Genomic DNA, 10,195 nt, shown 5'->3' on the forward strand with positions numbered 1-10,195 from the left:
CCGACCGTCTCCCTATCGATTGTCCGATCTCGGACCAAAGTGTTATAAATTTGCGCCACAACGGAACATAATCCAATTAAGAATTTTATTAATTTACATCAAGTAGGATATGAACAAAGGTAACAGCGCTGGGGAAGCAAACCCAAAAACTTCCAAAAATCCGAAGCTTTGGCTGCTCCCCCGATTTCGCTCCAACTGTCTCCTTTTATTCCTATTTCTTCTTTTGTCTCCCTGGAATTTGCAAGTCAATTCCTGCCGTTATCTTGTGTTTGTTTAAGCAGTCCCCTAGTGTGAATGGTTGTTGTGATCTTTATCTTCAGTCTCCGGTTGAAGTGCTCGTTATCTTATCTTGTATCAGCTGTGTCCGTTTGCTGTTTGCATACCTCCGTGGTCTAACTTTATCTCAATAGACAATACCTCAGTCTGTATTTTTTCTCACAGTTGTCTAACTTTTACATATATCTTAATAAACAATATCCCACTCTGTAGTTTCTCACAATTGTCTAACCTTTACATATATCTTAATAAACACTATCCCAATCTGTAATTTCTCACAATTGTCTAACCTTTACATATATCTTAATAAACAATATCTCAATCTGTAGTTTCTCACAAAAGGCAAGCCGAACAGTTCAAGAAAAAACAAAAGCTGCTGAAGGATTGCTGCCGCAGTCTCTTCAAGGCCAGGGAAAAGGAAAAAAAACATTCTTGCCTAAGCTAACAAAAAACCCAAGGTAGCTAAGCAACAAAGTAGCACCTGTCTGCAACGCACTAAGCATGCCTGGGAGTGAGGCTTTGAACAAAGCTGCTGCAAGAAGCCCCAGGGCTCCTGCCCCTCCCTCAAACCCACCTTAAAGTTTCAGCAACCTTTTCTGGGCATAAAGCAGACAATCAGGAATAGAGTATCATCGTAGAATCACCCCAAGACAGTCTCAGGTACCAATAATTGTACTTTTCTATCCATAAATATAATTTGAGCCTCCTATTTACTTAAGAGATCTCTTCCCAAAAGAGGAATTAAAGGAATGAGGAGATGTCTTTATAAACAAACTGTGGGCCTGATAGTAGATAAGGCCAGATAGGGAGAGGTGTGTGAAAGACAATAGCATAGTTTTTGTTCATCAGGAAAAGTCCCAGGGATTGTGTAAGTCACAGGAAACAGTGGGGCAGGAGGGCAGGATGTACTGCTATTAGTAGATAGTGGAATTGAGAGATCTTTAAGAGCTGTGTTACCATATTTGGAGAAGTTATTGCAGGGTTAACGCTACCTCGGAGGAAAAAGAATAGGAGCTTTCCTCAAACGACCACTGGACAGCAGAAAAAAAAAGACCCCTAGCAACACGCCGCGCAGATGCAGAGCACGTCGAGAATATCACAAAGTCCAGAACTGAAGGGGTATAAGAACTGAAAGACCGGGAGGTGCGGTGCGAGCCGTTGGTGGGAGCAGAGGCTCCCCGGCCGCCCAGAGCTGCATTTGCCCGTACTACTTGCTTGCTAAATTAATAAAATTCTCTTTATAAAGTGACACAAATTGGTCCTGTGTCATAATTTATAACAGGTGAAAGAAGCAATGGGGGGAATCATAAATTCCATAGGAATTCCACTAATTCACACAGACTTACTCAATACTATGTTACATCTCTGGATTTAGAGAAAAAGAACAGAGATACAAGGAAAAAGAAAAACGGGGGGGTATACATTAGAAGGGGGTATTAGGCATTTTAGGAAGTCTGTATCTCTCAAGTACTTCAGCCAAAGGGGAAAGAGAGAGGGAAATGCGGCTGGGAAATTAAGGTAAAAAGGAGGCTGCATCCTCTAAAAATTTTGAGAGACCCCATGGGGAATGTCCCATGACTTCCCCCTTTATTCAAATAAAGTTACAGGACTCCTCTGGCTCCTTTTTGGACATAAATCTCTGATGTTTGTGAATTTTCCTGACATTCTTATCACCAAATTTTATATTAATACATTAATCTGGGACCACAAGATAGATAAATAAATACATATACCTACATACATATGAATTTTAAAATCCACATCAGGTAAATAAAGAAGATCCTTTTACTGAAATATCATTAATGGTCAATAGTAGTATTATGGAGTTTAGAATAAAATTCACATATTCATTTACTGGAGTTAACATACTTTAAGAAATATGTAAAATTTTCTTAAATGCTTTTATAAATATTGTGAAAAATGCATATTTATGATTGGCTTTTCGCAAATGTTACAATGAATATTATATGTGTAATGTTAGAAAGTTATGCTGTATTAATTCTCTTACGTAGTGTGTTAAATGTAGTTTTAGGTTACAACATAATGTTAAAATAGAGACTATGTATGTGGGGGAAGATTTTTTTTTTTTAGGAATGAGATACTTGCTTCAAGGAACACCTAAATCTTCCAAAGGAGAGGAATTTATGGGTTCTTATCAGAAGAAGCTAATTTCTTCAGGCCTTGCTCAGACGAAGATGCCAGGGGATTAAAGGAAACAGTTGGCATACAACAGAGTTTCTTGTTTAGAATAGAATGTATGCATAACCATAAAGGATGTATGAATATGCAACAAGTGTATTGGTTTAAGAGTGATTCCTTTGTTCACAAGTCATGCTTTTCGTGACTTAGTGTCCAAGAGGATCCAGTCGTCCATAATTCCTTGGTTTTTATTGTCTTGTAATTGTCCTAACTCTAAACTTTATTACTTTATTGTATTATTATTATTATAACCATTTTATTATTATTAAACTTTTAAAATTTTAAAAACCAAGTGATTGGCGTTTTTCACACATTATACATAGAAAACTGATATAGATCTAAACAAAAATCACACTTTTGTAAATAACAAAAAACATTTTCATGCTCTAAAAACTGAGAACTATATTATTCTATTGACTATTACATTTTCATTTCTTAATTTCCTCTTAGTCTTATGCCTTATGGTGGACTCTACTTAATTCATATTGACAACATATATGCACAGTTGTAAGAGTGAACACGTGATCAAAACAGGTGCTGGAGATGCTATTGCATGTGAAACTAAAACATGGAGAGTGATGCACCTTTACCTAATAGACTGTTATGACTTTCCTGGGAGATTTTTCAACATTCCCAGCTATTTATTAAATATGGAGGTGGGAAAAGGTAGGGACGCTGTAGGAATTTTGAAATATTTTACAAATCCACAAAAACTAGAAATATGTCCATCAAATTGTGTGCTATCACTCTGGGAGCTACTAAAGGCTACGTTAAAGACAGGGTTTCTAGTACTGGAATTGAAGGCAAGCTGGTCTGGGTTTGTGAAAAAGGATGGTAGCAAAACCATTGGTCGAACAAAGGTTACAACAACAGGATATAAAATGCAATATATCGATGCCTTGAAATGATAGAATATTTGGTTCTTACAACCAAGGGAAGTATACTACTATTTTTATCTGTTGTAAACATATTTTATTTCTTCTGCATATAACAGAAGTATTCAAGTATTTTCAGGATTACTGGAATAAAAAAGTTACTAGTGTCTAGTATATTTTTATCCCCCACATCTTAATTGTCATCTGAAGGTGAAGATACTTCTCCCCTCGTGTAAGTTCTCCCCTTTCCCTATGAACCAATGGCATCTCTTCTAGGAAGAGAATGCAGGGGTAAAATAAAAATGTGCATTTATCGACTAAAATCAAAGGTAGCAAAAGCAAATAAAACGCGCATGGTCGGGAGCTGCACCTCGGGAATTCCTGGCTCCTCTAGCCGCTCATTCCCATTGCGCAGCGGCGCAGGGAAAAAGTGGAGAAGCAGCGACAGAGGCAGTCCGCCATATTTCTACCTCACCACGCCCGCAGAGACAAGCCATTGAAAAGCCAGTAGAGCTGGGCTCATAGTGTGCATACCCTAGTCCCCACCTGCCTTCTCTTCCTCTCTGGTGGAATCCTTTCTACTCGTCCTCCCTCTGTTCCTTACTACTAGGGCAGGAACGAGCCGCGACAGCTCTTCAGCAGCAGTTCTCCTCACGCGAGGGGTAAGCGACCGTGCCTGGAAAAAAGGTTCACCGTAAAGAAGTTCTCCCGCCAGGCACACGCTGAGATTACCGGGCGGCGGCCTTGCCCACTTTCGGAGGAGCCGAACTCTCGCTTTAGAACAGGAGCGACAGGGAAGCGTAATTGAGGAGGAGGGGAGGGATTAACGGACATTAGCATTTCCGTGGGAGGTGGTTATTTCGGAGGGCGGCGGAGGTGTAGTTTGCGAGGCACACTCGGGTGGTGGCAGCGGTAGCAGAGGCAGAAGTAGTAGTGAGGGAAGGAGGGAGAGGGGTGTTTTGTGCTCAACAGCTTGGCTGGCGAAGGAAGCACTCCTGCCGCCACGGCTGCAGTGAGAGATGTTTTCATGTTGCTTGGTGCATAATTTAGAGGAGGAGTTGGAAGCGGCGACTATTTGAGGCAGGGAACGGGGGGATTTGTGCTGTTGGGGGCCCGCTTTTTCTTTGTGTGTGGGATCGAGGCAGCTCGCTGCACTTGCTCTACAGTGCCTGGGTGGGGACTTCCGGGTAGAGAGCGTCTGTGTCCCCCGGGACTGGTGCTCTGGTGGGGTGTGTGTGCGCGCGCGTTTTTAGGGTGGGGGTTGTGTCTGGACCAGTTAGGAAGAATGACTTTGGAGTCCATGATGGCGTGCTGCCTGAGCGAGGAAGCTAAGGAAGCCCGGCGGATCAACGACGAGATCGAGCGGCAGCTGCGCCGGGACAAGCGAGATGCCCGTCGGGAACTGAAGCTGCTGCTGCTGGGTGAGTGTGGGCCACCGTCAGCACACACGCCTTAAGCGCCTCTGAGGGTGCAGCTCAGACATTGCCGCCCCGGGCTCTGTCCGGCTGGCCCTCCAGTGCATTACATGGCGTGGTCGGTTCGGTTTTCCTTAGGCGCCTGACACCTTCACCGCGGGGCGGCCGTGGCGATGGTGGTAGTGACACGCTCGTCGTTCCTCCGCCACCGCGTTGTGTGTGCGCGCTCATGTGTAGGCTTCGCCGAGGCGCTTATAGCTGGGTAAATAACCGTGGTTACTGTGGGTGAGTTTGCGATGGTGGGGAACCCGTCCTTCCAAAATGGAGAGGGAAAGGATGGCTGGTCAGTAGAGGGGGTGTTTGGGGAATATCGGCGATGATGGGTATAGGAGAGTGATGGTAAGAAAGCAGATTGATGAAAGAACTTGCAGGGGGGTTGTTTTGCAGATTTCTGGTGCATTGTTCTCCGAATCTTAGGTTGCTGGGTCACCAGTTGCATTTTTTTCATTGTGATTTTTATTCAATGAGGCAAAATGGGATAAGGGGCTTATGCCCAAATTCTAGACTGACTTTTAAAGCAAAAGGTGAAGGTGAAAAGTGACCTTAAAGTATACTGGTGGATAGCAGGATCTTTTAAAGACCTTTGGAATTCACCCACTGTTCCAAGAAATTAAATCTATTGTTTAATTTATCTTTAACTAAAACAGGTTGTTATTTTGGAGCCACAAGTGTGCAATGGCAATGTTTGTTTAATAGGAATTTGGCTTATGTTAAAATAAGCTTTTTTAATTAAAACACATTTGTCTGTATCTGAGGTGCTCTACTACACTGTGTAGTTCTTGTAATACAGCTTCTGTCGTAGACTAGCAGGCCTTGAAATATGTCTGCACCAGTATTTGGGTGAATGGGAATGTTCCAAGTGGATGTGGGGTGTTTATGCCAAAGACTTTAGTCTTGGGTCAGGTACATGAAAGTAATTATTTATATTGGGGGAATAAACTGCCTTTACACTAAGGTGATTTAAAAGGAACTAATTTATTTTAATGATTGCTTATAAACGTGTTGTTTTCTACTTTAAATAATACATTTTCTCTTCTGTATATGGAGAAAGGTATTGGCATCTTTAACTGATGTGGAAAAAGGAGGGGTGGAAATGGATATAATGCTACCAGTAATAACATTCTGTCTCATTTTGGCCTAATTTTGGGTTGATAGAAGTGTGTGCTGTGGCTATGTCAAGATCTAAAACCAAGAGAAAATAGAGGACAGATAGCTTGCATTTTTAAAATTTTATGGATGTTCAAGTATAATTACTTAACTATATGCATTTGCTACAGGAGAGGCAATTGATGTTTGACTTGTTACTTGGGTCAAAATTGTTGCTGCATTTCCTGGTCTTGCAGTAATGCTAGAGGTTTCTCCCAAGTTTTTAAAAATGCATGAAACTTACTGAATGGTACCAACATATACCACACAGAGAAGGAATTCAGAGATTTGATTCCACAGTCAGTAATGCAGATTTGGTATTGTTTTATATGATCCACCCACTGGTAATGGTAGATTCGGGCCTAATTGTGGCATTACTTTTAGAACAAATTAAATAAAGTGTTTTCAGAGCAAATAGACAAGAAGCCATCACTTAGAAAGCTTTGAAGAAAACACACTGATTGCCTGTATGAATGTTTTCTTCATATATTAGTATCTGCATAAACTGTGCTTCTGAACGTGTAAGCATGATGTACATGAAACCGAGGTAAATATTCTGTTTCATACTTAATAGCATATCTGTATTTGAGTAGAAATCAGTATAGAAATTGTTCTTGTGTACAAATTTTTCGTGTTGTACTTTGTCAACTGCAGTCACATTTGATTGAAAGCGTTTGTGCACATGCAGCTGTTTAACAGTTAATATTGTAAAATGCAGTATAGCAGTAAACCACCGTTGAAGTCACAGGGTTGGATAGAGATTCAAGTTTAAATTTATTAAAAAATCCCCAAACAAACCAAAACTCAAAGCTTCTAAAAATTTGTTTTAATTAGTGTATTTCTTTTAGGTATCTGACAGTACTTTCAGTCACTCTCACTGCTTCTCCAGCCTAGTCATATGTTCAGTTCTTAAGCTTGTGTTATTTGTTTGGACAATTCATATGGTTAGGATGGACAAAACCATTTTAAAAATAGGAAAATAATAATTAAAATGAGGAAACTGGGAAATGTCTGAAGTTGTTTGCCATCCATTTTTTAATTAACTTGACCTTTACTGTCCCATTATGTATCTTTAGTCATCAAAACTTAAAGTAGTAGTAGTGCTTTATTTTATGTAAATGTAAGGCAAACTTTTAAAAAGTGCCAACTTCTCAGTCCCACATTGAAAAGTGTTGTTGGATTTAGAAGCCTAAATGGGTTAAAGGCTTTTGAACATGGGACAAAAGGTGTATCCTTTTGATCATAAGATGAGAACACAGCTTAGGCTGAGCTGTGTTAACTGACCACATGTGCTTTTTGAACTTTTTGCAAGTGCAAAGTAAAAGGTATCAAATCAAAAGGTTTTAAGGAACAAATGAGCATGTCTATGCAATATTTTTTGATCTTGTTTAAAAATTAGACATACATACAAATGCACACATGTAGCAAATACAAAGAAAAAATTCTGGGTCAGAATGGAGGATATTTTTCCCTCCTTAACTTGTAGGAGGGAACTTATAGTGCTTCCTTTCAAAGTGAAATATTTCCCTCTGAACTATGTTGGTTACTGTTTCTGTGTTACATTATGCTGTGTGCACCTTTCTTGTGTATTAATGATATATTTTTACTTTTAATGGGATCAGAGTTTAAAATGTTGAAAGCAATTTCTGGAAAACTTTTTGCATGGTAAGATTATTTAAAAATATTAGTTAAAAAATAAACTCTCTCCATGATTAAACATTAAAATACCACTTTTAGGTGCTGCACTGAACATCATTGTCCTGTTCTAATCTACTGTGAAAAATTAAGCAAAGTCTCTTACTATTGTAATTCTAAAAAGTGAGAACTCAGCATATACACTGAAAATAGTTCAGCTAGCACAAGTTGGTTGCAATGTTTACTGTACTTTGGAGCAAATTCAGTCTTCCACTGATTTGGTTTTTATATCCTGTATTTTTGAAATTCTTCTGTATTCCATTACTACTGAACATTTTGTAAAACCTTATGATTGTTCTCCAGAGCATAAAATTGTTAACATTTATTTGTTGTTTGCTGTTGTAAATACATATATTGCTATAGTACAAAAAAAGTCATGTGTTTTTAGTGTTTTACATGGGTATGCACTGAACAATTTACAGTATTCTGCATGCTTATATTTTAAGCATGTATGTACGTATTTATTAAGTAGCAAGAGACATGTGATATAACTTTCTATGTTTATAATTTTGACTGCCATCAGTGGAAGTTTTATCTGGTCTCAGAAAGCAATGTTTGGGCTTAAATGTTAGTTTGTAGCCATAAACCTTCACTACTGGACATAATATGCCTGTACACTGTATATATTTGTTTTATGCATTATTTTCTCTTCAGGAGTATATAGGAAAATAATCAGCAATATCTATAAGTTTTGGCAAAATTAGGTATTGGAGATGAATCAGTGAAGCAAGGTGTCAAATATGACTATCTTTTCATTATCTATATGTTACCAAAGAAAACAGGTTGGAGGTAAACCATTTGAATTTAGCATGGATTTCAACTAGTCTTAAGTGGAAGACTTTGTTTGTTTTCCAAGCCTATAGGATATATATATGTTGTAGGGTTTTATTTGTATACCTGTGGTAGCTGAATGAAAGATTTGTGTACAGAATTCTGTAAATTAGTAGACTTAGACTTCAAAAACCTTGAAGAGGAAGTGGGCCTGTCATGGTTTGACACGGAAAAAGAATTTTTCTGGAAGGAAGAGGTCAATTTGGACATTGACCAATTAAAGGTGGACATGCCTCTGAGAACACAGAGGGGTTAGAAGCAGAATTCCCAGGAGAACTCGCTCTCTTTGGTTCTGGTCAGCATGCAGTGCAGGACTCTCCCCTGCCCGTGGCTGGGTGGGGGAGGGGAAGGCCCATGGCCTGACTGAGGTAGGCCGAAGGGTGGAAGGGACTGGAACCCCCCCTGCAGATGGAAGGGTGGAGAAATCTGGGATGTCTCCGTTCCCCCCCCAGAGTCTCTCTCTCTCAAGAGAGAGAAAGAGACAGCAGCAGTTTCTGTCAGCAGTTCACCGCAGGGAAGAAGAGCGGAGGGGGGGGGGGGGCTGCAAGGTACCCAGCTGCCTGTGGGAGCTGGAGCCTGGGCAGCGAGCCATCCTTGGGAGTCGGGATTTTTAACCCTTCCGGAGAAATGAAAGCTTTGTGAAATTTTTCTCCTCCTCGGTTTGAAAGAGAGGAAGAGAGACAGCTTGAACCCTGGGATGTTAGAAGGAGAAATTCTAGGTGGGAGGAGATGATGGAGTGGCTTTTTGGCTGGACTTTTTCTTGGTAGCCACAGACTGAACTGATCTTCTCCTCCAAGAGAGACTGTATTTTAGGAGGATGCCGGTGAGCCAAAGAGACCTGCTTCAGCTGGGAAAAGACAGAAGTAGAGCGAACAGAGAAAAGTTAGGGAGGTTTGTGGTGGTGCCCCCTGTCTTCAGAGAGGAAGAAGAGAAGAAGATCTCTGTTCTTGGACCCTTGGTCCCAGGGGAAAATGGGGGGGGGACTGTTGGTCCCAAAAATCAAAAACTGAAGTGTTGTTTTTCCCCTCTTGGCAGGGCATCCTTGAAAGGGAAAATCCTAAAAGCAGTCTGTCCATCCATGCATTGGTGGTGAGAGCACTGTGCATGGAAAGGAGAGGGTCACCATTGGCAAACTTTTTTTCTCTGGGTGGTGCCATGTGGTGACATGGAAGCACAGGATGTGGCAGCTGTGTTTCTTGGGGGGTCTGTGGCACAGGAGGGGCCTCTCTCTCCCTCAGTGGACTGAGAATCAATTGTCAGGAGGGTGGAAACCTGATTTGGGTCCAGGTTGTGTCTCACTATGGTTTGTTGGAAGTGGGTGGTGGGAGGAGGAATGCTTTGGAAGGTTTTCATTTTGATTTTTATGTGTGTGGGTTTTTTTTATTTCTTTTTCCTTCTATAGTAGTATAGTAGTAGTAGCTTAATAAAGTTTTTTCTTGTTATTGAGCTTGGGCCTGCTTTGCTCTGTTCTCGATTGCATTTCACAGCATTCAATTGAGAGATTGCATTTTCATGGGGGCACTGGCATTGTGCCAGTGTCAAACCATGACCGGGCCCATCAAGCCGACAATCAATCTTCCTTCCCTGCTGTAATCTGAAATATGTATGCCAGTAGTCTCATCTACTTATATAAGTAGATAAACTGATACTGCACATTTCAGGATTTTTTGTGCACAATTAAAAAATGCTGGTATTGA

The 10,195-nt window shown here is 40.5% G+C and overlaps 1 protein-coding gene across 3 annotated transcripts in view; it reads left to right on the top strand.

The window, feature by feature from the left end:
- Positions 1–1,775: 1,775 nt before the first annotated feature.
- LOC116806898 (guanine nucleotide-binding protein G(q) subunit alpha) overlaps positions 1,776–10,195 on the top strand; it is a 374,172-nt gene continuing 365,752 nt past the window's right edge. The window contains exon 1 of one of the 3 annotated variants that reach the window (XM_072923077.1): positions 1,776–4,012. Coding sequence is in view for 1 of the 3 variants with exons in the window: in XM_032744725.3 (XP_032600616.1) it covers positions 4,636–4,771 (136 nt within the window). In the remaining 2 variants the exon portion in view is untranslated. The other 2 variants (XM_032744725.3, XM_072923076.1) reach the window with 2 other exon arrangements.

This window comes from Taeniopygia guttata, chromosome W (assembly GCF_048771995.1).
Source record: "Taeniopygia guttata chromosome W, bTaeGut7.mat, whole genome shotgun sequence".
Taxonomy (NCBI): Eukaryota; Metazoa; Chordata; class Aves; order Passeriformes; family Estrildidae; genus Taeniopygia; species Taeniopygia guttata.